Source organism: Pollicipes pollicipes, unplaced genomic scaffold (genome assembly GCF_011947565.3).
Source record: "Pollicipes pollicipes isolate AB1234 unplaced genomic scaffold, Ppol_2.1 Scaffold_3447;HRSCAF=4054_pilon_pilon_pilon, whole genome shotgun sequence".
In the NCBI taxonomy this organism is placed as follows: Eukaryota; Metazoa; Arthropoda; class Thecostraca; order Pollicipedomorpha; family Pollicipedidae; genus Pollicipes; species Pollicipes pollicipes.
In genome coordinates, this window is record NW_023596297.1 from 36,381,752 (window position 1) to 36,408,997 (window position 27,246).

Below are 27,246 nucleotides of genomic sequence, written 5' to 3' on the forward strand. Positions count from 1 at the left end.
GCAGGTAGGTAATATTGTTCATCAGTATGCCGATAAAGCTACACACGATATATCACCTTCCCAGCTATCAATGCAAATTCCATGAACAAAATCGCATATCAAGCAAACAGCACCCACACGAGTAGTAAGTAGCTGAACTACCGAGGGCATTTGGACATAATTTCCAAAGGTCCCGGCTCGATTTCCTGATAAGCTCATACTTTTAGTGTAAGTAAAATGAACACATCATCTATCTGCAAAGCGGCTGTACTATCCGGTCCCTCACAGCCGGAGAAGCGCGGTGAAACAAAACACGATATGACTTTGGCATGTTCCGTTCACGTCGAAATGAGCTTACATTTGCTCATGAAGAACGTGCTTCCGTGGTACATGCAACCGTTCTCAGGCGGGCCACGTCGCCTCGGTGGTGCATGCAACCGTTCCCAGGCGGGTGACGTCGCCTCGGTGGTGCATGCAACCGTTCGCAGGCGGGTGACGTCGCCTCAATGATTCATGCAACCGTCCCCAGGCGGATGACGTCGCCTCGGTGATTCATGCAACCGTCCCCAGGCAGGTGACGTCGCCTCGGTGATGCATGCAGCCGTCCCCAGGCGGCTGACGTCGCGTCGGTGATGCATGCAGCCGTCCCCAGGCAGGTGACGTCGCGTCGGTGATGCATGCAGCCGTCCCCAGGCGGCTGACGTCGCGTCGCTGCGGGCTGCCAATCCGTCCCGGGCGTCAGCGCTCTAGGATATGGCGAGAGAGCAACAGGTCGCGCTCAGGCCGAATCGGAGGGAGTATATTTCCGTAATGTCCCCAGTGACGAGGTGGTAAGTGGAACACAGATCGAGGCGAATCAACGCCAGAGCAGACGCGTCTGGTGCATACAACGCTTGAACGTGTGCACAATGATGATGCTGAGTGGGGTTTAGGGGCACCAATCGCTGAGGCTAGTTCGCACCAACAGCAGTCTCAGGTGACAAGTGAGTTTGTAAATGGCTGAGAATGCTATGTCAAAAATGAAAACAGCTGAACTGTGGCAAGCGAGCAAAACCCATTGGCACTAACGCCAGGATGAGTAAGAACTGGCACACCTCGCCTGAAGTGAAGACACCCCACTGCGACAAACTCTGATTACCAGATGAGAAGTGTTCACGTTCGAACACAATCCAAAACTGTTCGTTGGACACTTATAGTACCTACGACTGTGATCATCGTTTCTGAATGCTGCGTTTGTATTTGTAGCGCTTTACCCTTGTGACTTGCGTTCTTCTTTTCACAATCGTCCATCAGAGAACGGGCGTGAAAAGGTAACTATATTCGGCCGTGGTCCGCTCACGTAGCACAGCGTCGCGACCCTGGTCGTCGGGCCGCGTCCTCGAACCTTCGACGTTGTGCAATTCTAAGTGCGCATGTGAGCCCCAATGAAACAGCAGAGGCGCGCTATGCCACAATCATTGCATAAATCAACTCCGGCTGCGGATACCCACACCCGACTTATCTAATAATTAGCACAAAAAAGGAGTAAACAAGGGAATGTATCACCTCAAGCATGTCATCTTCGTAAGTGCTTCGTTTTCGTTAGTGAGCGTCCCGCTGACGCGCCACGCGTGACATATTGCACGTTACGCTATTGCACATTACGCGTTACATATTGCACGGTGCGTATCATGCATGACACTGTACACGATATATGACAGTGGGAATGCCTGCAGGCACAAAGTAGACTACATCGTAGAAGTCGTGGTGCTTGCCGACTGTTTTGCAGTGCGGTTGTGTTGGTTCGCTTAGAGGCTCTTCTGTTGGGTGGTTGCCGATCAGGGTCCAGCCGGCGTGGCGCAGGGCTCCGCCGCACGGTCTCCCTTCCGACGCCTCGAGGACGGCGGCGACCAGCGGCTTCTCCCGCGACTCCACGCGGTCTCCCTTCCGACGCCTCGAGGACGGCGGCGACCAGCGGCTTCTCCCGCCACTCCACGTGACGTCCTCACTCCAAGGAAGAGCCGATGTATGCGGATGTCAGTGCCGCCTCCTTCCGGCCGTCTTGGAGTTGAGCCGCCACCGGCTGCCTCCTTCCGCAGTCCCAATAGGATGAAATGCCAGTTTGCGACGCTGTTTCGTCGCTCCTTGAAGGCATATGGGCGTGGCGTGCCGGAAGCCGCACAACTGAACCGACTCCTCGCATCCATCAGCTATGCGGGCATCAAAACAATAAATGAGCTACCCGTCACTGCATAATTTGCTTCCATGATGCGATCCAAAAGGGTACATGTTGGCGGCTCGCTTCATCAAGCTCACCAGCGCAGAGGGCGCTGGACCTATGCCCACCACGCTGCGTCTAGACGCCGCAGCTAGAAGACCGGTTCGGACAGATGGTAGCGACGCACTCTCTGGTTTTTCCGATGTTGTAGCGGATGGTCTGTTCCAGACTGGCCAAGCCCCTAGATCGCGAGGGACAACGTAATGCTGCTGTCACTATTTATCCCCCCCCCCCTCCCCCACCCCCATCTCCGCCTCCCAATGTCTCTGGACCATCGGTGAGGGCGAAGGCGCCCGAGATGGCTGTACATGTGCGTCGCCCTGTGCCCGAGCTAGAGCGTGGGAGGCTCAGTTCGGAAGTGAACTGGCTCTGGGGAGAGAGGGGCGGGGGGATAGCCGTTGGCGAAGGCGCCCGGCACTATCTGCTATCAGGTCTGCTCTGTGATAGCTGCGTTTGCACAGTGCCCGCTGATTACGTTGACCGGGGCCACCGGCAGTGGCGCGCACGTCGCGCGGAGGAGTGGTATCCAGCATGGCGGCTCACGGCGGCTGCAGCTCGGCGCTGTTGGTGATCGTGCTGTGCCTGATCGCTGGGATCCAGGCGACCGGCAACAGGACAAAGCGGCAGGCGGTCTCGGGCGGCGGCAGGACCATCAACAATGGCTACTACAGTAAGTGAACGCATGTACACCGGAGGGATGGTGCCGACGTTCACAGTGGTGTAGCCAGGGGCGAGGGATGGGGCTTTCGGAGCCACGCTTCCAACCCTGGAGGGGATTTGGCCTTTTGGGGTAAAGGCCCCAGTGCTTTTCGGCAGTTCAAGACGCTCGAGAGGCCTCTAAAATATACGGCGGACCCCCGGCGCATCCAAAAGAGATGCTGAACCTAACACGCCCCCACCACAAAAATTGGGCCAACAGCGACAAAGAGAAGCCCCTTGACTTAAAGGGCCCCGTGACTTGATTTGGCTCCCTGATGGCGAAGCCTGGTGTAGTACATATGTACTGACGACGGTCCCAGCTGGTGCGTAGCCAGGCCGGCAGCAGCTCAGACTGGCGGTAATCCGGGCTGGTGTCAGTCCACACTGGAGATGTCGGTCCACACTGGCGGCGGTCCATGTAATCGGCGGTGCAAGCTGGTGGCGGTAACGGTTGTTGGGCTCCAGACTGGCATATCAGTACCGGGGTGGCGATCCAGGACGACTGCAATCGTGGGTTTGCGGTCCAGGCGTTTGGTAGTCCTTGTCGGTGGCAGGCCGCGCCGGCGGTAGGAAAATCGGACGATGGCACAGGCTGGCGGGCGGCGGTACAGGCTGGCGATGATACAGGCTAGCGGCGGTACAGGCTGGCGATGATACAGGCTAGCGGCGGTGCAGGCTAGCGGCGGTGCAGGCTAGCGGCGGTACAGGCTAGCGGCGGTACAGGCTAGCGGCGGTACAGGCTAGCGGCGGTGCAGGCTAGCGGCGGTATAGGCTAGCGGCGGTACAGGCTAGCGGCGGTGCATTCTAGCGGCGGTGCAGGCTAGCGGCGGTACAGGCTAGCGATGGTACAGGCTGGCGGCGGTACAGGCTAGCGGCAGTACAGGCTAGCGACGGTACAGGCTGGCGGTGGTACAGGCTGGCGGTGGTACAGGCTAGCGATGGTACAGGCTGGCGGTGGTACAGGCTAGCGATGGTACAGGCTGGCGGCGGTACAGGCTAGCGGCGGTACAGGCTAGCGACGGTACAGGCTGGCGGTGGTACAGGCTTGTCGTAATTATCGCCTACCGCCCGCTCTAGTAATAGTGCCGGGAACATCCCGCCCCAGGGATGGTACCGGGGCCCGCCAGCCCCAGGGATGGCGCCGAGGTCCGCCGGCCCCAGGGACGGCGCCGAGGCCCGCCAGCCCCAGGGACGGCGCCGAGGCCCGCCAGCCCCAGGGATGGTACCGGGGCCCGCCAGCCCCAGGGATGGTACCGGGGCCCGCCAGCCCCAGGGATGGCGCCGAGGCCCGCCAGCCCCGGGGTCGGATGACGACGCTGGGCAGGGAGCTGACGGAAGCAAGATCAGAAGTGAGCAAAAAAGAGCGCTTTGCGTTAGTGCGATGCTGTCTCCAATGAGCCACGTGCGCGTTGGGCTGCACCAGCCGCTGAAGACCCACAGCACATGCCGATTTTAAGCCATATACATCTGTGGTGACGTTAGAATGTCCGACCAATGTATAATCAAACTTTTTGGGAAGACTATATGGCTCCCATTTTTCATTTCTGGATGCAAGTTCCTTTCCTCGGAATAAATGACATTTACTCCATGAGTGTAACCACTAGTGGCTGGGTGGAGGGGGACATGATGCCCCAATTGTCAGAAAACAACATTTTGTCCACTCCAAATTGGCATGGCAAATGCATGTTTGTCACATTTTTGCATTCAAAAGGACATCTTCAGGTCAGGATGGCCCTCAGATTCCAGTTTGATACCTCTAATCCTGATTTGACCCTCATCTCAACATCAGAGATGCGGTTACACCCATGTTGTATTGCAGGGCCCAGGAAATATTGGTTAACGTTGTCGTTGAAAGGAATGTTTCACATTTAAGGATATTGAAGCAAGCATCAGATGTTGTGAAACAAGCTCATCTTGAACTGTTGACATAATTTCACGTAGAGAAGACTGCTCTAGACTGAAATGAAAATTAAACACGGATATTGTAATATCTGAGAAAGGAAGACATGAAAGTAAAATTGGCCAATACATTAAAGGTCGTTTCATTTCGGGGTGACATCTTTCTGTTGAAAATGACGAAAACACGGGCACTGAAGGCCACTGACGCTGGTATCCTATTTTACCCGATCTGCCTATAATGTCCGGTCTTCTCATTTTATTGTCCTAATAACCATCATAACTCTGGCAGTACTCGCATTGCGGTTATCCCGCTGATAAACGGTTTATTTTGTGGGAACAGCGAGCTGTACTGCTGTACTGTCGTAACGGATCGAGCTCATGCAGGGCACACGGTACTACGGAACAGGACCACTGACGTTTGTGTTTAAAGAAGACACCGATTAGTTATATTGGTGCATTGCAATATATTGCTTTTGCAGTAACCATTACCCTCCAGAGATTGTAAAGCAGGACAGATCCTTGAGTTGGCAAATGAGATGGAAAAACGACGCGAGCTCAACTAAGAAGTCGCTAATACCAGCAGCTTGGATCGACCACACGGAGACGTTTTATGCTCAGGAGATTATTGAAATGGTCTTAACTGCCTCGTATAGACGTCCGGATAATACTCTTGTCGAGAAAACGTCTCGTTGCGAGGGCCCTTGCCATCACTCCATCCTAGCAATTCCAGCTGAAGGGGTAATCTTTGCCAACAGCTTTTACGCGCATAGCTACCTGGACGACAAAGCATCTGTGCCCTCAACTCAATGTATGACGTCATACCCCAAAGATTCCGCGCCCTCAATGTTCGCGGCGACCCGGACGACCGTGACATCGCGCACAATGTGGTGAAATGATTGATGGGTGGAAATAGAATGGACGACGAATAAGTGAGCGCTGTGTTAGCAAACATAATGATTTGTAGTTTCCAGTATTAAGGGGTACGTACAGTGCATGCGAATGAAAATGTTGTGCCTGGAATGTGCGATTATTGTCACGAAAGTTATGAAAATGCTAACAGAAAACGTGTCACGCTGTAAACACGTCGCACAAAGAATACGTGACGGCACTTAGAATGACCATTTTTGGCGCGCCGTAAATATACACTTCCACATTCCACACAATGCCATGACGTCGGTTAGCACGGGCGGTTTTCATAGACCGTCATAGACGAATTGCACAAGGCTCTGGGTGATAAAGATGTTCTGTGCCCTCTAATCCATGCCATTGTCGCACAGCGGCCCGATGTCCGCCGCTCTGTCAACTGGGATGTGAGTTCGGGACGGGCAAAATCGAATAAAACTGTACCAAATGTTCAAGGCAGGCAAATGCCGGGCATTTCAGCTTCTTCTGGAACGGCTTCTCCAAGCTCAGTCAGCTCACTTTCAGTCTGCAGAACACGGGGCGAATCAGCCAGCTATGGCTCAGCGAAAGGCCGGGCGCGGTGGTGCAATGGCGTCCGTTGTCGGGCGCTATCGGGGCAGGCACGTTATCAGTCAGCTATCAGGGGACAGCTCAGATTCGCGCGTCAAGCCCAGCGCCGCCCGTCCCACGGTGTCATGATCCCGTATCAGTGCAACAATATGGCGAACAGCTCGCTGCGCCCAGAGACCGAAAATTTCGGCTGAACGAAATACCACATGATGGCTGTTAAGAGAAACATCACAGCCAGCTGGATGATCGATGGGGTAAAAAAAAATCCGTTGATTGATGTCTCATGGTTCCGGCTTATCTGAAAATTGTGATCACCTACATCCACCCATAAATGCCTCCAGGAAGCATACATTGATAGCCCGATGGTGACAAAGATATTTACATGAAAAACATTGGCTTACCACAAAAACTATCACCTTACCCTTCTTAAGCGAAGGCAATGCCAACAATATTTACGATATGAAACATGCATCGTGGTGTATTTGTCTCTTAAGTTGAGCCAGGTCAAGAAGTCAAATATTCTCTCAGCTTCAATGTCAAACAAAATACATGTTGTACGCATCGATTTCCGTGAGTGACCTTTATAGCACCTTCAGTATAAGATGTCTAAAATGTGTAGTAATTAAATATACCTTGATTTGATCTGAGCCTGTAGACGTATATAATGAACTGATATCTAGTCATGCCGCGACACCCTAAGAGATTTATCACCAAGCCGCAACCCCAGTCAGCGTGCCTGGTCGTTAAATAGGCTTAGAAAACTGCCAGCCGCTTTAAACCGTTTAGCCGTCCGATTGTGTAACACAATTTGGATGCGATAAGCGGTACCTAAGGGCCTAACTTGATCTTCTACGAGCTCGTTACACAAACTGTGTCTGATCAGCAAGATGAAGTATGCATGTCACGCACGAAAGATAGAAAAGAAAATGGAATACATTGTATTGCATCGGACTAATTTGTTATATCAATGTGACGTGATTTCGGTTTCTGCAAAAAACGGAAGATGGAATGAAATTAGATGCATGCCTCACAGGGAATTGTGGGCAAAAGGTATTTTTCAGTCTTTTATTTTGGTGCTTTATTTTATTACTCTATCCTGCCTTATTGTTTTACGCTAATAGTCTCTATTTCGTTATTTTCTTTCCGTTTTCCTTCTTGCATTTTCCCACTATTTTACACTGCTGCATTTATCCTGACGACTTTACCATTCGGTCATTTTTCATTCGAGCCTTGACATCTGTCCACTTTTTATCATTCATCATCTTCATCATGATCATCATCCATATCTGGATGCTCTTGGTTGTCAGTACTATCTCTTTTGTTAATTCATTTGTGATCATTTTCGCTCGACATCTTGTTATTTCATGCTTTGCATTCGACATTTTTCCCCAGTAAGATCATAGAAAACAAAAATCTTGTCAAAACCATTTTTCGTCAAAATTTGATAGATGGTTTTGACAAAGCGTGTAATTTTCTAACGCATCCACGCGAAATAAATTCAACAAACATTACGAGGATGGGAAGCAGCGCTGTAAGGAATTCAAAGTACCGTGAAGTTTGATAAACAGTTAGCAGGAAAATGAAGTACTTATATAAGAATTTAAACGGTTACGCAGGATTCCCAAGCCTGCTTTGTTGCAAACAAATGCACGGAATGTAGTACAAGTGCACAAAGTTTTTAGAGTGCATCGGACATTCAAAAGCTTAGAGGAAATTTTAAGCCCAAAGATAGACTCGAGCCCTATCACGATAGCACGAAGTGTTAGCATGTTAAATGTCGTACAAATTCGCGATTTCATGGCAGATTAGCGGTTTTCACGAAGCCATTTACTTTATGTGTATCCTCAGCGGCTGTTCAGCTTAGGCTGAATATCTAAGTAACTAATTACAAACATTGATGCTTGCCGTATAAATATAGCAGGCAAGGTTTTGTGCCCATGACGTTTGACACTTGTAAGTGATTTCAACTTCCATCGATCTCATATCTCGATAGGACATGGCAGACTCATTCCATCTTCTCAGGCATGTTTTGGTAATCCACGTAGGTTCTCGCTTGCCAACAATTTACTTGTCCTTGAAAATCGAAGTACTTTTAAGAGCACCAGGAAAAATCTGGAAGGAAAAGGGCCAGACATGTTTTTAAAACATGGTAATCGTGCTTAGCATACAGCTCAGCCACATTTGAGCTAGCGTTATAAAACTTATTGCCAATTGCGAGCTCTTAATGAGACCAATCCACAGTTTCGAAGCTTATTAGTTTGAAAGGGGTAGGAGGCATGGAGCCCGCTATCAGTCCGTGTATATTAAGTTAAATCAGGGTAAAGGCTTAATGTCGGCCTCACTCACCTTTTAGTCAACCCGTGCCGAAGCTATTAATGGGCACTTGGGCAGTGATAATCTGTGTAGGTAATTTGTAAAGGATATGCTTGCTTACACAATGCGACTGGTTTCAAATCCTTGCTTACTATGGCTGCCGATATTTGACGCTTATACCCAACGTCCCAAACGGACAGATCAACGGTCCATGCTTAATTGCGTCTGGCTTTTTGTACTTAACTATGCGCATTGTGCCAGTATGCGGAGCTTGCAAACTGCAACTCAGCAACTCTGGATGTCAGGCAATGACGATACCTGACAGCAAATAACGGCAGTGCTAGTCGTTATTGGAATACAGCCTCCTTTCATGAGGAGAGAGAGAGAATTTGTTACGATGAGTGCCATTCTAAAACTTACTGCGTTATATGTCATCGGTATCTCATGTTGCGTCAAATTGGGCGCACTCATTCGCTTTTCGTCAAAAACACGTTTTGGAAACCTCGTGATTGAAGCAACACAAACACTGTATTTTGGTAAGCTGCAAGCGATAAATTTTTAGACCCCTGATAGTGCGTTTGCATAGTGTCTTCTCTGTGAGGGCTGGTTATTCCCGTACCGCTGCAGCCCAAGGCTGGCAGGGTTTCGGCCTGGCTTCTTTCCGTATCGTGCCATTTGTTCCCTGTTGGAAGACCTGATGTTTGCCATGTTTGTGTCGCATTTTTTGGTAATCGCATTGTCTTGTTTGCGTTACAATGGCGCTTTCACATTGTCTTGTTTGAAAAAAGTAGTCGCTGTCATTTCACTGGCCACCTAACGTCCCACGGGTTTTGCGGCTTGCCACCGACAGCAATGCATGGTTACATAGACCAGACGTAAAAGCATGGCAGAAAGGGCTCGACCGCCTCGAGGTCCAGTCACTCGGATTAGACGACGTCATGGTAGCTGGCACAGTATCTTGCTGACTGATGTGGAGCGCACCACGTCACACCCGCCACTGACACTGGCATCGGCTTCATTGGGCGGTGAACGAACACCGTCAAAGCGAGGATCCAAAGCGGGGCTGAGCCCCTGAAGGAATGATACACCGTCGGTGTGCAGGTCTTTGTTCTGTTCGAGACGAGTCACCTACACTGTCGGCGTAAGATACCCGTGAGAGAGGACGATGCCACCGATAGCGTATCTCACCATGAGTCATCCAGTTCACTCGGGCTTTCGGAACAAGGTTCGCGCGATGGCTGAAATAACAGTGGTAAAAAGGGGATAAGGTGCCAGCGGTCGGACCTGTGCCACACGATAATGGAAGCCTTACTGCGAATGCAATCCACGGATGCCTATTAATTCGAAAGTTTGCACCTATGTTACGCTGTAAGTTGTTCGCTCCGAATCCGACACCGCCGTCGCCTCGCGGGCCTGTATGCCTGGTTGTATGTGTAGTGAAACGGCTAAGTAACACCTGGGGCAGAAACTGGAACAGGATGTCGGCGGCGGGTGAGTGGCTATTCCTCACATCGCCAGGCGGGTATGCCTCATGATGGAGCAGCGAGAAAGACATTGATTAACATGACAGTGCTTGTCTGTCATAAGTACTTCTTTCGTGCCTTCTCTCTTCTCCGAAAACATGTTGAACTGTTCTTGCATGCATTCTTTGCACAGTGATTTACGCACGCTACGTTCACTGACTGGTTCATTGATGAAGTTATTTCGGTGGCATGTGGGTCTGTGCCCAAAGGCAAATACCAGCTTGGATGATCCTAAAGCACTTACATTAAGTATAGAGGCACAACCAGGGACCGAATAGACACCGGTCCACTGCTCGTTGGCTGCGTCGGTTAGAAGTTTGCCATGGCGGGTTAAAAGTTGCTGGAAAGCTGATATAACTGTAAGGTTGCGTGGACAGCGAGCAACGTTTAAACTGCCACCAGGATGCTAAGGCCAGGACTCAGGCGCACTGCCGCAAAAGCCGGTCCCTGTGCCAGCGTCCTTGTTAGAAACGCTAGCTGATCTCTGTGTAACGCTGCGTTCCTTCGCCGCCAGGCGGGCCTTCCGGGGGCCTGAACGCCTACCAGATCTGGAACGACGATGAGCACTACGTCATCACCGAAGACCGGCTCAACGAGATCCGGTCGGAGATGATGTACCCCTTCAAGGATCCCAACGACTACCAGAAGGACATCAACGACCTGACGCCGCAGATTGACAAGAAGCTCAACTTCAGATTTCCCTACTACGGCTTTCTTTTCAACTACACCTGGGTTCGTTCTAGTTCTGAAATGATCGCCTTGAAGTACATCTTAGGTTTTTCCTCTTGCCTTTCCCGACCTCCGTGATCATATTTGGTGAACTCGAAGGAGCTCCAGAGCGGCTCGTGGGAGAAGACCTGACCGCTGCGGTGTCCTGCCTTCAGGTGTCGCTGCACGGCTTCCTCGGGTTTTCGCAGCCGACCTCGCAGCCGAACACCTACCCGCTGACGTTCCCGCAGCCGGACTGGCCCGTCAAGAACGACCCCTCATTCATCGGCCCCTTCTACAGCAAGTGTGTGATCGGCGAGATCGGGGGCGAAGAGACCGACACTCGGCGGCCCGGCATCTACTACAGGTACGCTCCGAACGCACCGGTCCTGCTGGCTGAAATCCCTTGACTTGAGTGGTGTTCATCACGTTTATAAGAGGGAGCGGGGACACTCCGCCGGGCCGTAATCCAGCCGAGGTCACGACTGTCCGTCGGTGTGCGCGACAGGATCGAGCGCGACCTGTAGAGGGAGCGGGGTCACTCCGCCGGGCCGTAATCCAGCCGGGCTCACGATTGTCAGTCGGTGTGCGCGACAGAATCGAGCGCGACCTGTACGAGCGCTACGACCAGTTCGGCGTGGAGCTGCGCGAGCGCGCCAAGTGGGACATCCGAGAGGGCATCGTGGGAGCAGAGGCCTTTACGCCCAAGCACATCATCATCACCACATGGAAGAACGTCTCATTCAACGGCGGCAACTCCAACTCCCGCGCCAGACGAGTGGTGAGTGCAGTCCGGTCGGAACATGTTAAGTGCATATAACGGCTGCTGTGGTGTGGAAATGTACAGCCGTTCTGTTCACGTATTTACACCTCACCACCTTCTCATCTATCACCTATATCTGTTACCTATTACGATTTCAGTGGCCATCGCTTGGTTGATATAACGTTGTGTGCGTAATTGATTACAACCTGTTTATTCACCAACTTTTAATATATAGATATCCGAACTCGCACAAATCTTGCGCTGAGGGCATTGGCTTGCAATACAGTCTGAGGGACACGGCCATTTGAAACGACGCCTCGTCCGTTGCACGGACCGATCTGTATCGGTCCAAGACCACGCCCTCAACGTGGAAGTTTCCAGACGTGCTGACAAGTGTTGACAGAAATGACAGCTGCCGTATCACAGCCAACGCTCCCCATCTGCGCCTCAGTGTGACGACAGAACGCACCGATCAGAGAGCAGCCATCAATCTCCCGCTTTTGTTGACACTGACGTGCCAGTGGTCGTGGCTGTTGAGTGCCTGTCTCCCTTGCCAATGGCTGGCATAGAAGTGCCGATGGTGGGGCGCTGCCGAGTGCCTGTCTCCCTCCCCCGATTACCGGCACATCAGGATCGGTGGTGGGGCGCTGCTGAGTGCCTGACTCTGTCCCCGATAGCTGGCACGTCAGGATCGGTGGTGGGGTGCTGCTGAGTGCCTGTCTCTGTCCCCGATTACTGGCACAGGAGTATCGGTGGTGGGGCGCTGCTGAGTGCCCGTCTCTGTCCCCGATTACTGACACATCGGGATCGGTGGTGGGGCGCTGCTGAGTGCCTGCCTCTGTCCCCGATAGCTGGCGCAGGAGCATCGATGGTTGGGCGCTGATGAGTGCCTGTCTCCGTCCCCTGTTGACTGACACCGACGTTCCGATGATGACACCGATGGAGAACCACCGAATGCAAAACTAGGTCGGTCCTCCGTCGACTGGCTCGGGCGTGTCAGTGGATGTCTTAGGTCTGTTGAACGGGCGTTCTCGTCCGCAGACCAACACGTTCCAGCTAATGGTGGCCACAGACGAGGTGCGCTCGTACGCTATCTTCAACTACCTGCACATGGGCTGGACCACGCACACGGAGGCAGGTGGCGACATCAACGAGGGACAGGGCGGCACTCCTGCTTACGTAAGATACCCTTCTGCTCTGTCCACCGCGTGCTTATCAGATACATGTCTGGTATAATTGAGCCAGAACTATTTTCCAGTTGTATAAGCCTCATGTGGTTCCAAGAGCATTAAAATGTAACACAATATTTGTAATAGACTGTTCAAGGAGCAAGGATAGTTTCACTTAAGAACAGTCCTCAACCAGCCTGCCTGTCCGGATTTCTGAGCGAACACCCGTGTCATCCACGAGCTCATGTCTTGGCATTAACCGTCTTCAGGTTGGCTTCAACGCCGGCAACGGCAGCAGCGCCTACCCGTACACGCCGTACTCCCAGACCATGTACATCCGGGACCTCACCTCCACCGGCATGGCCAACGGCTTCCCCGGCCGGCACATCTTCAGAATGGACGAGAAAATCTTGGCCGGAAACTGCAGACACGAACTCTGTGAGTCGGCACTGCGAGGCACCGTGATGCATGTCGGTGGCCAGTATCGGCCTGATTGGTTTTCTTCCCGAAAAAATCGACCTTGTGCATGGTTCTGGTTAACCCTGAACGGATATGGCATGCGGGGCTCAACATATGAGCGTTTTGGGTACAAATAGTGTGCACCGTTTATACACTGATATTTATGGCAGTATTGTATATTGTGTTTCACCCGGCACACAACAGGCAGCATATACGGAATTATACACCTCCTGTTTGATGGAGTTATCGATGAAATTACATAAACATTTCATTAAGCGCTGCAATGTACTTCACAAAGAAATCGTTTGTTTAGGATCGTAGGGCAATTAGTACTTTAGCAAGTTCCGTCACTAGACGATTCAAAATCTTAATGTAAAATTAGAAGAATTTTACCTTACAGGATGAGACGCTGATAAACGTTACTCACCACCTCTATGATTCTACCTCGATGATGTTAAACGTGATATTTTAACCCGCCCACATGGAAGCTCACAGAGCATAGTCTGGTATTTTTGGCCAACCACAGAAATGCTCCCACTTCGTTTCTTTTATCTGTTAAATCCCGACCTTCCACAGACGGCTCGAACCTGCCACTGGTGTTCGCCCCGGAGCAGGGCAACATGCTGGGTGGCAACCTGGTCAACATCTCGGGCCCGTGCTTCGGGCCCAACACGCTGGTCAAGTGCCGCTTCTACGACCGCGAGGTGGAGGGTGTGGTGCGCGACACCAACACGGCCTTCTGTGTGCAGCCGCGCCTCTTCGCCACCGGCTACGTGGACATCGCCGTCTCACTCGACGGCGGACCCTACTACTGGAAGGGACAGTACTACGTCGGTCAGTGTCGGTAGTGGGTGTTGAGGGCGGGATGGGATGGGCGATGGGTGTCAAAGTTTTGGGGCACGGATGTGACGCTGTAAACAGATTAGTTTGGTGGGTAGTTTGGTTCAGCTTGCAGTATGTGCAGCATTTATTTTACAAGCAGTTAATGTTAGCAAACTTTTGTTCAAATCGTCCTCGATGAGTATCCATTTTTGCTTGAATACGATAAGTTCACCTACTATTATGAAAGGAAAAGGAATGAGTTTCGAAAATTCTGATGAATGCGTATGGTGGAGGGCATGAGTCTTCGCACCGGCCCGTGCCGTCAAATGCCTGAGCTCGACTGAGCACGTCAGTCATCACTGAATCCCGGCAGGAAGACCGCGTTTTCCCTCGCCGTCCTCCAACAGAAACATCGCTGACTGCAACCAAGGACGTCATGTTATCCCTCGCCCTCCTCCAGCAGAAACGCCATTGATATCAGCCGAGGGCGTCACGTTATCCCTCGCTCTCTCCCCGCAGAAACACCATTGACATCAGCCGAGGGCGTCATGTTCGCCAACGACGACTATCAGCTGGCGGAGCCCGGCTCGCTCAGTCTGCAGTGGCTCTGGCACAACCTGACCATGGACCAGAGCGCCAAGGTCACCATCTCTCTGTACGGCTACCGCGAGTCAACCAACACACCGGAGCTGGTGTTCATTGATACGGTGGCGGTGAGTCGACTGACGCGTGTCGGCAGGGTATTCTGAGACGCCCGACGGGAGGAGAGTTTACTTACACCCAGACGGCGCGCCCGTCTCCCGCACAACCGTCCTTCGGCAGTGCGATGGTCATATTGCCAGCGCTCTGGAGAGAGCTCGTCTTCACTGTAGTGCGATGGGAGTGTGGTAATCAGAGTCGAGTTGAACACTGTCAAGCCGGAGAGGATTCCAACCATATATCAGTGTAGGCTTTTGACACCTGGAGTTAAGTGTAGCCCGTTCAGGAGAAGATCTGTGAACAATAAGTAATTTGATGGGCAAGGAAAGTTGACGCATCTTAGGCCCTAAATGGTTGACGCATTTTAGGCCCTTGTGGTAGGGCCTAGCACATTGCACTCCTTAAAGTCCGTCGGCTATTTGGGATTATATTTGCAACGATTAATATTCTCGCGTGGAACATTGTAAAAACCATAAGAACCATCCAAAACCATCTTTTATTATTCCTCGCAGAATAACCAGAAAAATAAAGAGATAGATGGACACATATTTCGGCTGCATGCCATTATTGAAACGGACATCGGTAATGGTGGTTGTCTTGGTTATTTTCAGATGAATAGGGTTATTACCATTTTCTTATATATATATATATATATAATGTTCCTCGCAAATGCACCAACCTACTTATAACAAAGCAAATAACCATACTTTGGGGTTCTCGAATTTCATGGACCCTTTGGTATTAGGTTCTGGATCTCTGAGCCGCAAACAAATAAGCTTTATCTAACATTTTCCGCTTACAACGTCTGACCCCTAGCTTATGTGACCTCTCGACGACTGAATCGCTCTGGCAGGACACCAGCAACGATGGAGAGCTAACGCTCTCGACGTCTGACTACATGGGTAACGACAATTGGGACTACCTGGACATCGAGGTGGGCTTGCTCCAGATCAACCTGACCAGCCCGGGCACCTACCTGTCGGGCCTCAAGAACTCGCCGTGAGTCTCTGCGCACTGTCCCGGCCACTCAGTTACTGATAATCGGGCCCATGGTGCAGGCTTTGTTTTGTTTTGTTTCGCTTGCCTTTTGTCTCGCGAAACGGAAGAGGGATGCGAAGGTTTAACAATGTGGTGGCCGTGGAAAGTGATGCGCACTCCGCCTGAGCCCGCTTTATCAGAATGATAATATTGAGCCAAGTGAGCTTCTGTGAGCTCTGCGCGGCTGGTGTCACTTGACTGGGAGTCTGAAGCTCAGAGCCATTTTGGTGTTTTTCTTTTAATGCATCGTCATCAGCTTAGACTAAGACAGCTAAGACAGCTTAGACTAAGACTAAGACAGCTAAGACATCAGCTAGCAGACTTGGTTCTAGATATTCCCAAGTGTTGAAGGACTCAAGGCCACAAGGCGTTCCGTACAGCGATAGATTCCGTGCAAACGAATTGGCCTAGTGGTCGAATGGCCTCTATGCAAATGAATATATACGCTAAAAGTGCATAGTTCTTTCAGTGGTCATCCAGACGGCTTCAAACGAAACTGTACGCTCCTTGCCTGTTTCCTCCGCCCAATAATGAGCGCAGTGTCAGCTGGCCGCACGCAGCCTGTGCGCGGCTGCTCACCAACGCCGGCCTTACCCCACAGCACGCTGTGGAGCCAGCCGATCCCGCTGGCCTGGTACTTCGGGCCGCAGTGGAGCCGAGTGTACGGCACGGAGTGGGCCGCCCGCGTCTGCAACCGCTGGATCGAGAACGACCGCAACCTGAAACACTTTGCCGGCGAGGTAGGCGGCGACGAGAGTCAGAGCTAGTCGTGTGATGAGAGTACGGGTATGACGCACTCCCATACAGAAAGCGCATGAAAGAAGCACGCTGCGCCAGCACAAAATGCGCATGCCAGCAAGCGATCTTCTAATTCGGGACACGCGCTACCAGGCCATCTGATGTCCGCGTCTTGTGAAGCACGCCGAAACGGCTGATATAACGCACTTGACGCAGGTGACCCGCTGTCCGTGCCGTGTGGAGCAGGCAGTGGCCAACAAGGGCCTATTTGTGCCGGACTTCTCCTGCGACCGGGACGGCAACACGGCCTGCGACGAGCACAAGGGTGCCATTCACTGCGTCCGCGCCGGCATGGTCAAGTGAGTAGGACTTGCGACACGAAGGAGCTGAACGTATTGATCGTCACGCGCTGAATGATGACCGCTAGATGCTTAACACCAACTGGCGGATGCTGAACGTGGCGACCCAGTGCCGAAGGAGTGTCGCAACTAATTTTCGGCCTACGTCTCACAGCCCAGAGGCTTGCGCCACCAGACGTAAACAACCCAGACGCTTGCCCCGCCAGACGTGAACAGCCCAGACGCTTGCGCCACCAGACGTGAGCAGCCTAGAGGCTTGCGCCACCAGACGTGAGCAGCCCAGACGCTTGCGCCACCAGACGTGAGCAGTCCAGAGGCCTGCGCCACCAGACGTGGGCAACCCAGAGGCTTGCCCCACCAGACGTGAGCAGCCCAGAGGCTTGCGCCACCAGACGTGAGCAGCCCAGAGGCCTGCGCCACCAGACGTGAGCCATGGCGCCACGTGTTTCAGCGCTGACGGTGCCGGCCAGCAGTGCTGCTACGACATCGACGGCTACCTGATGATGACGTCGGACAGCATGTGGGGTGGCAACCCACACCGCGCCCACAACCTGGGCATGAGGCCCTTCTACGAGGCCAACAAGGTGATGTCCGCGGACGAGTCGCCTGACGCACGTCAGTAACGTTGTCGCCTGACGCACGTCAGTAACGTTGTCGCCTGACGCACCACGTCAGTAACGTTGTCGCCTGACGCACGTCAGTAACGTTGTCGCCTGACGCACGTCAGTAACGTTGTCGCCTGACGCACCACGTCAGTAACGTTGTCGCCTGACGCACGTCAGTAACGTTGTCGCCTGACGCACCACGTCAGTAACGTTGTCGCCTGACGCACGTCAGTAACGTTGTCGCCTGACGCACGTCAGTAACGTTGTCGCCTGACGCACCACGTCAGTAACGTTGTCGCCTGACGCACCACGTCAGTAACGTTGTCGCCTGACGCACAACGTCAGTAACGTTGTCGCCTGACGCCACCACGTCAAGTAAAGTGTCCGGCCTGAGCCCACGTCAGTAACGTTGTCGCCTGACGCACCACGTCAGTAACGTTGTCGCCTGACGCACCACGTCAGTAACGTTGTCGCCTGACGCACCACGTCAGTAACGTTGTCGCCTGACGCACCACGTCAGTAACGTTGTCGCCTGACGCACCACGTCAGTAACGTTGTCGCCTGACGCACGTCAGTAACGTTGTCGCCTGACGCACGTCAGTAACGTTGTCGCCTGACGCACGTCAGTAACGTTGTCGCCTGACGCACGTCAGTAACGTTGGTAAAGTACGGCCGCAGTCGCCTGACGCACGTCAGTAACGTTGTCGCCTGTCGTCAGTAACGTTGGTAAAGTACGGCCGCTGATCGGCCTATATGGTAAAGAACTGGAACGTATCAATATATTTTTATTTGCTTCGCCTTTCTTCTCTTCGTTGACAAACAAATAGCCAGAGTCTAGGATTTTGTCTGTCATTCTGGTGATGCATCGACCGTGTGGCTTTGTCTCACAGCAACGCTTAAACCTGCCTTTCCTTGAGTTTTGAACGTACAACGTAATGCAGGCCTCCTCCTCCCTTTTTCGTCCTTCCCCTCTCCTCTTCATCTCCGGTTACTTACTTTTTCTATCTGCTCCCCCATGTCTCCCTCTCTGGAGTTTAACCGTGAGCTCCCTACCGACAGATGCCGTCGCTGTCGCACTGGTACCACGATGTGGCGCCGTTCTACTCGTGCTGCCGCTGGCAGGGCGAGCAGAGCCAGGGCTGCACCACATTCCGGTTCGAGCGGCGCGCCTCGCAGGACTGTGTCGGCTATCAGCCGCCGTCTGCAGGTCAGAGCACTGCTCGGCTGCCGGCACTGGTCCTCAGCGTGCAGCACCGGGCCGGGCGCTGGTTCTCAGCGCGCAGCACCGGGCCGAGCGCTGGTCCTCAGCGTGCCGCACCGGGCCGGGGGCGGGGTCCGGAAAAAAGCCGTCTGACGTGGTCTTGGATTGCATTGATATAGTGAACGCAGGCGGGAAGCTGTGTTTGAATGGCGTCCGCGTGCGTCGGGGCAGCCATGGCGTGGTGTTTTCCGACTCTATACATGCATTTCGGAATGTTCTGCTTCGACACTTGATCGAACTGCGAGGTGCTGAATGCTTGCGCTGGACTCTGCGCCTCCATTTTACGTTATATCCTCCTTGTGCATGTTATTGTTGCAAGGTGTTCGTGCAACTCGACTCTGAACTCAACTTTGACGAAGCAGTGCAGTGCACACCGGTGAATGCTTCGCCTTGCTGTCGAAATGTCACTCAAGGTTCCATAATTCTCGGAAGGCGTCCATGATGTCCGGAAAGCTTCAGTCTCCGTGAGAGAGGAACCAGTGTCGATCGGTGGCCTGCTAGTTCGAGCGTCAAGCTGTCGTGTCATCGGCGATCGCGGCAGAGGTTATGTCTCCCTGCAGCGCGCTTCTTTGTATTCGTCCACAGCCACGGTGTTCGGCGACCCTCACTTCTACACGTTCGACGACACCCAGTATACGTTCAACGGCAAGGGCGAGTACGTTCTGACGCGCGTCAACACCAACCGCAACAAGCTGGACGTGCAGGCTCGCTTCGAGCAGGTGCCCGACAACGACCGCGGCCCCGTGCTGGCCACCCAGCTGACTGCCATCGCAGGTCAGCCGCCGGTTCCTCCCCAGCTGGCGGTGCGGCGTGTCCGCTGGCGTGTCGGTGTGGCGTGTGGCGGCGCGTCCGCTGGTTACGTGCAGACGCAGACCAGGTGCTGCACTCTGCCGGATGCTCGCTTGTGTCCAGGCGTATGTGCGGAGTTGTTGTCGATGTGATCATGCCCTGCGTCCAGGCGTATGTGTGGGGTTGTTGTCAAGGTGGTCATGCCTTGTCATCGTCGTTTTACGTGCGTTTGGACTTCTGTTATATGCTACATTCCGACGGAAGGCCAGGTTGATGGTGTTTGTCCGAGACCGTCTTCATACTCTCAGTGACGTCAGTATGTTGACCGACCATCAGTGGTTAAAAGTCCTCCATTACAAAGGAGAGCAAAACCCAAGGCTTGCGGAACAGTATCCACTTACCGTCATAGTGAATAAGACGAGGCTGCAGACCTCTAAGTCATACGCAACGGAACAAGATTGGATGGGAAGTGGGCTCAACACACATTTGAGGTGTGAGGCTCAGGAATAGAATACTGTATCGAAATACTGGCATCACTTGGAATGCGAGATGTCGCTACCGTAACATCTGTTGTTCGCAATATCTGACGTTTGAAGCAGCTGTCGTTCGTAACATCTGGTGCTACTGCCGAAGCATCTGGCTCCTCGCTCTGGTGCTCCCCATTCTGAGGCATTTCTGTGAGCAAAGGAACTGTTTATCAATGACATGAATACCAATTCCAGCGCGAGACAACTTCTCCACCACGGTTGAGATTCGACTGCGGCCTACCGAAGCTCAGTGGCGTTACAAGCTGAACGTGCTGGTCAACAGGCAGTACCTCTACTTCGACAGGTATCCGGAGAAAATGCAGATCTTCAGAGGTAAGTTCCGGCTAACAGAGCCTTGATGTAGGAAGCGTGAATGTGATTGTGATGTGTTAGACATTATGTTTCAGAATAGTTTTTGAGGATTGACCGTAAAGGGAATCTGTTAATTTAGGTGTGGCTGCTAGCTTCTTTGACATATTCTGGAACCATCTAGTGCTAGCCCATCATCCACAGCCAACACAGCTTCTAGGTCTGCAAGCAGCGATGGCAGACAGAAGTCCCCCCCTCCCCCCTCCCTCTACACTCTCCTGAAGTGAACTGTGTTGACATAGATGTGCCTCCTCTCGACAGGCATGCTGGTGTACGTGCCGACTTTCATCCACAACCAGTCGCAGGTGATCGTGCTCTTCCAGTCGGGCGCCGGCGTGGAGGTGCTGGAGAACCAGGGCCAGATGTCAGCCCGCCTCTACCTGCCGCTCACCTTTATGGTACGCCACTGCTGGCACGCAGCACCGGTAGTACGGGGCTTGGGATAGAACCAGCTCCAGAACACATCACAATAGGACTCTGGGCTGACAGAGACTAGATTGCAGCAACCAGCCAGCTTCATGACATTACGATATGACGCTGGCTTGGATGGGGATATTTTCTGACAAAGGCGCCCAGCTTCGTGGTTCGAGCAGTTGTCAAAGCATAAGGATAAGGCGAGGTTGTGTCCAGATCGATGTCTTAAACTGTGCTCTTCTAATGGATATATTTTCGTTTTAGGACTTGGTACGCAGTTAATGGTTTATGGAAACACTATGGCCATGCAAACGCTTGCTCGCATTGCTTGTGCGCAAAAATTGCACGTCTTTGTCATTGACTTCGTTTTTAACTTCAGACTTCATTTCAGTTACTGGATGCTTGCTATTCGTTCATAAGGTTTATCTTTAACACCTGTCGCCACCCATTCTAGAACCAGACGCAAGGTCTCTTTGGCAACTGGTCTAACGACCCTGTGGACGACCTTGTCACCCCGGACGGCAACATCGTCACCGTCGACATCAACAACATGGAGCGCGTATACCAGGACTTCGGACTCAAGTGTAAGACAAGCGCCACGCTTGGAGCAATCTCTCGCCACCGCGCGAAGTTGTTCAATTACTTTTTCCCACCAGGCGGGGATACGATCGTAGTAGATTTGCCGCATTGTACACGTCGTTGCCTGAGACAACTGAATACAATGTCCCTGATCCTCCAGCCTGTCTGTCAGTTAGCATGTCCCCGCAAACATTCGAAAAGCGTTGACACCCGGGCCATAAACGGCAGAGGGTGAAAATCCCATCCCCAGACTGATGTGCAAAGTAATTCCCAGTGAGTGAATAACACAGTTTTCAGGGCCGCGAGTGTAGAGTGGTCTCTTCGGCACAGGAAAGGTAGCGGGCAATTCCATCAACACATTTTGACGCTCGATCTTCTTAACCTTATCTGAACCCAGGGTTGCGAAGATGAAACGCTACACAGGTCTTGCGAACTGAATGGTCAACATTCCCTTCAACTTAAACGTGGATCGCAGATATAATTCACCGCCGATCCTCGTGGTCCATGAATTTTCTTTCAAATCTGATCCGGCTACCTATTGTGATAATGGTACTCTGTATCATGATCGTAAGTCCACTTTTGTACATCAGTGCCATAAGGCATTACCAAGCAAGTGGTGCATGTACCCATTTACTTTTCAGCATTCATTTGTAGTGAACATAAACAAGAACGTCATATTGCCGTCATAAAAATAGAACAGCACGGGAGGTTATCAGTACCAATGCCCTTTCACCACCGGTAATGATACCATTTTGAAATTTTATTCAGTCCATGTAAAGTCCAATCGAATGTCTAGATTACTGCTTAGTTCGCATACGCATATTTTCGGCAAATATCCGTTAAGAGCATAGAACAGCACCTGGGAAGCGACAGGCGGTGGTGCGGCTAGTCAATGCATTGGCCGGGTTTCATAGTGAAAGCGAACATTTTGGAATGGGTTCACTTATGCTGGGACCACATAAAAAGGCGTTTCGTCTCGAATTGTAGCATCTTAAATTCATTTAACATCCGCAGGAAACGACCCTTGCTTTCAGTAGGGCAGGTGAAGACACCATCCTGCGCGATTGATGCGCCGAAATAACAATGATGACATGTATAATATTTGTTTTGCCCGCTTCATTTTCCAACCGGGTGCAGAACTGAACAGAAAGGCTATCTTCGGGTTCTCGGGTGACACGTTGCGTTACCACTGACAGGGCTATTGGACGACAAGGAGGACCCTTTGAAGGGCGGCTCCCTTTTCTACCACGAGAACGGCCGATCCTCAAGCAATTACTATGATCCAAGCTTTCTTCCGGTCTTTGACCAAATACCGGACATCCCTGATAACAGGTATGGAAATGTGTGAGCTGTTGGAGTGCTCTAGACATGGCAACATATACGAGCATGTCATAAAGGAAAGCACGTCAGCATGATGAAATCTAGCCATTCTCATTTCACCATATTTGCTAGCTGCTCCCAGTCTGAACAAACCGGCAAGGCTTTACATGTGTCAAGCCCTTTAATTTCGCGTCACGTGCCGACGGTTGAAACATCAGGCACGACAACGTTCTCTATGGTGAAAAACTCCACTCTTACGATACACCGTCCGTTTATAATGCACGGTTATGATGGAAAGCTTAGAAGTAGCAGTGTGGTGCATCGGTTGTCGTCATGATGTCGTGGTCATCCATAACTCCTGCCGTCACCTTCAGCACTCTGACGGCTGATGAGGTGAAGCGAGTGTGCGGCGACTCCTACCAATGCTCGTACGACTTCATCATGTCGGAGCGACGCGACGTCGCCGTCTTCTCCAAGTTCTATCAAGACGAGTTCGTTAACACCAAATCACTGGGCCTTCAGACAAGTGAGTACAGCGAGTGAATCAGTGCATTCGAGTCACGCAAGAGACATATGAGTGAAAGCTGTTGTGGATTTTGACGAAATACGCGAAATGCATAATTTGGTTTTGTGGTATCAAACAGTTCACCACATCATGTGTTGCCATGGCATGATTGGTGCCTGGATATCCAAAAATGCTGAAAGCAATATGTGTTTAGCTGATGAAGTGGACAGTAGACGTTGGTGGCCTGCACCCATGTACCGTACAATGACAACAGAATTTACCACCATTATCTCGAAGCATGAGACCGTCAGTCCCATCCCACAATGGGATGCAAAAAACCGAATGTTAAAACATGCGTCTGCCGCCGCAGAAGATGTGTCCGCAGTCGCATGGTGTACCCCTGAGCGTCCGTGTGTGTCCACAGTCACCTCGTGCGGCGCACTGCCGACGCCGCAGAACGGCCGCAAGAACACGTTCGCCTTCACGCCCGGCACCATGGTGAAGTTCGAGTGTGACCCGGGCTACATTCTGGTGGGCGAGGCGCGACGCTGGTGCTACGCCTCGGGCGACTGGAGCTGGCCCGAGGATGGCGAGGTCAGCTGTATCAGTGAGTACCACGGTCACGTGACGTGGCCCGAGTACGAAGGCCGACGACGCCAGCAAGTTTGTCAGCACCCAAAGACAGGAGGAGACATGAGGCCAGAGTTGACAGTTTTTTCATGAGGACAGTCGACATGTGCCCAGAGGGTGTCCGTAGCCTGACTGCCGTCTCCTGTGTTTTTTCATGAGGACAGTCGACATGTGCCGCAGAGGGTGTCCGTAGCCTGACTGCCGTCTCCTGTGTTTTTCATGAGGACAGTCGACATGTGCCGCAGAGGGTGTCCGTAGCCTGACTGCCGTCTCCTGTGTTTTTTCTCATGAGGACAGTCGACATGTGCCGCAGAGGGTGTCCGTAGCCTGACTGCCGTCTCCTGTGTTTTTTCTCATGAGGACAGTCGACATGTGCCCCAGAGGGTGTCCGTAGCCTGACTGCCGTCTCCTGTGCTTTTTCATGAGGACAGTCGACATGTGCCGCAGAGGGTGTCCGTAGCCTGACTGCCGTCTCCTGTGTGTTTTCATGAGGACAGTCGACATGTGCCGCAGAGGGTGTCCGTAGGCCTGACTGCCGTCTCCTGTGTTTTTTCATGAGGACAGTCGACATGTGCCGCAGAGGGTGTCCGTAGCCTGACTGCCGTCTCCTGTGTTTTTTCATGAGGACAGTCGACATGTGCCGCAGAGGGTGTCCGTAGCCTGACTGCCGTCTCCTGTGTTTTTCTCATGAGGACAGTCGACATGTGCCGCAGAGGGTGTCCGTAGCCTGACTGCCGTCTCCTGTGTTTTTTCTCATGAGGACAGTCGACATGTGCCCAGAGGGTGTCCGTAGCCTGACTGCCGTCTCCTGTGTTTTTTCATGAGGACAGTCGACATGTGCCGCAGAGGGTGTCCGTAGCCTGACTGCCGTCTCCTGTGTTTTTTCATGAGGACAGTCGACATGTGCCCAGAGGGTGTCCGTAGCCTGACTGCCGTCTCCTGTGTTTTTCTCATGAGGACAGTCGACATGTGCCGCAGAGGGTGTCCGTAGCCTGACTGCCGTCTCCTGTGTTTTTTCATGAGGACAGTCGACATGTGCCCCAGAGGGTGTCCGTAGCCTGACTGCCGTCTCCTGTGTTTTCTCATGAGGACAGTCGACATGTGCCCAGAGGGTGTCCGTAGCCTGACTGCCGTCTCCTGTGTTTTTCTCATGAGGACAGTCGACATGTGCCGCAGAGGGTGTCCGTAGCCTGACTGCCGTCTCCTGTGTTTTCATGAGGACAGTCGACATGTGCCCCAGAGGGTGTCCGTAGCCTGACTGCCGTCTCCTGTGTTTTTCATGAGGACAGTCGACATGTGCCGCAGAGGGTGTCCGTAGCCTGACTGCCGTCTCCTGTGTTTTTTCATGAGGACAGTCGACATGTGCCGCAGAGGGTGTCCGTAGCCTGACTGCCGTCTCTGTGTTTTTCATGAGGACAGTCGACATGTGCCCAGAGGGTGTCCGTAGCCTGACTGTCCTCTCCTGTGTTTTTTCATGAGGACAGTCGACATGTGCCGCAGAGGGTGTCCGTAGCCTGACTGCCGTCTCCTGTGTTTTTTCATGAGGACAGTCGACATGTGCCGCAGAGGGTGTCCGTAGCCTGACTGCCGTCTCCTGTGTTTTTTCTCATGAGGACAGTCGACATGTGCCGCAGAGGGTGTCCGTAGCCTGACTGCCGTCTCCTGTGTGTTTTCATGAGGACAGTCGACATGTGCCCCAGAGGGTGTGCGTAGCCTGACTGCCGTCTCCTGTGTTTTTTCTCATGAGGACAGTCGACATGTGCCGCAGAGGGTGTCCGTAGCCTGACTGCCGTCTCCTGTGTGTTTTCATGAGGACAGTCGACATGTGCCGCAGAGGGTGTCCGTAGCCTGACTGCCGTCTCCTGTGTTTTTTCATGAGGACAGTCGACATGTGCCCCAGAGGGTGTCCGTAGCCTGACTGCCGTCTCCTGTGTGTTTTCATGAGGACAGTCGACATGTGCCGCAGAGGGTGTCCGTAGCCTGACTGCCGTCTCCTGTGTGTTTTCATGAGGACAGTCGACATGTGCCGCAGAGGGTGTCCGTAGCCTGACTGCCGCCGCCTCTCCCTCCAGGCGAGAGCCAGTACAAGATGATGTACGCCGGTATCCAGACGGCCATCGCGCTCTCCATTTGATCCCCCTGGTGGTGGCGCTAACGTGCTTCTACATGCACGCGGTGAAGAACGGGCCGCAGAACCGCGTGGCACCGTCGCCCGCGGCCTACACGTACCAGGCGGCCGGCTCGGAGCCGGAGGAGCCGCGGCGCGAGCAGCAGGTGCCCCTGCAGTCCGGGCCACACCAGCGCGGTGACACGGACAGCGGCGTCAGCGGCAAGAACGGCTCCCAGCTGTCCAGCAGCGACGTCGACACCACCTTCAGCAGCGAGGGCGTCAAGGGCGTCAAGGAGCCGCAGCACATGGATGGCTCCTACTATACTGGCGAGCCACTGCCCAACAAGCCCGACATCGACTTCGCCGAGAAGCCGATGGATCTGGAGATGCCGCTGCGGGATGAGCGCGAGCAGGCGTCGCCGTCGGTGCGCATTTGAGCGCGCCGGTGGCGGCCTCTGCGCCGAGGTGGGGAGGGGGCGCTGCCTGCGCCTGTGTGGCGATCCGATCCCACGTGTGGGTGATGAGGGGTGAGCATGCCTAATAGGGCACGCTCGCCGCTACTGCTGTCCCGCTTAAAGGAAGGTGACGACGCAGGCGCATTTTAAATATCGGTTTGTCGCCCATCGCAGCTGAGACCATGGTCGCGGGCCACATGTCAGGTTTAGCGTCTATCTGTCATATGGGCTACTCCCACACAGTACGCGTAAGAGTAAGGTGGACGAGCTTTGTTGTCACTGTGTTCCGCGACAGCAATGGTGCCCCTATAAGGCTATGGCTGGCGCGTTGTCTGTGCTGGCTTACAGTTGCAAGTCACGGGTGAAGCTCACTAGGAGGTTTTGTCATGTTGTTTGTGCACGCATAATCGGTGGAAGCGAGTGTGATTTGGAACGCTCTCCTTGCACACGTCTGGTATGTGACCCGTCCAAACTGGTTAAAACCAGCTTTTGGGTTGTGTGTTTTAGCCCAATTATGTAGCTTTCATCAGTTTAAGCCTCGCTATGATAGATGCTTATGCATCACTGGTGACACTGCCGGCGGTATGTTTTTTTTGTCCAATGATGCAGTATGTTCTTCGCGGTCATGCTTCCTCCATTTGGACTTTCAAATAGCTTGATTTACTTGCTTGACAGGCAACGTAATTTCTTCAACAATTTCATCACAAATATCAATCATCGTCCGTACAGATTTTGTATATTTTGGTTTGTTACCTTCATAGCAAATACAGTTTTAATGATCAAA

At 52.7% G+C, this 27,246-nt stretch overlaps 1 protein-coding gene across 1 annotated transcript; it reads left to right on the top strand.

Moving 5' to 3' along the window:
• The first annotated feature begins 2,743 nt into the window (after positions 1–2,743).
• Positions 2,744–27,246, top strand: LOC119091979 (protein mesh-like). Its single transcript, XM_037214921.1, is given in 22 exon segments — positions 2,744–2,906; positions 10,658–10,875; positions 11,028–11,218; positions 11,449–11,632; positions 12,656–12,793; positions 13,053–13,221; positions 13,819–14,076; positions 14,584–14,777; positions 15,617–15,762; positions 16,403–16,541; positions 16,756–16,898; positions 17,350–17,482; positions 18,563–18,710; positions 19,350–19,538; positions 20,276–20,413; positions 20,711–20,847; positions 21,318–21,447; positions 22,639–22,774; positions 23,137–23,288; positions 23,692–23,874; positions 25,970–26,023; positions 26,026–27,246. Coding segments are annotated over 22 exon segments (3,738 nt in total). The 5' UTR covers positions 2,744–2,767; the 3' UTR covers positions 26,445–27,246.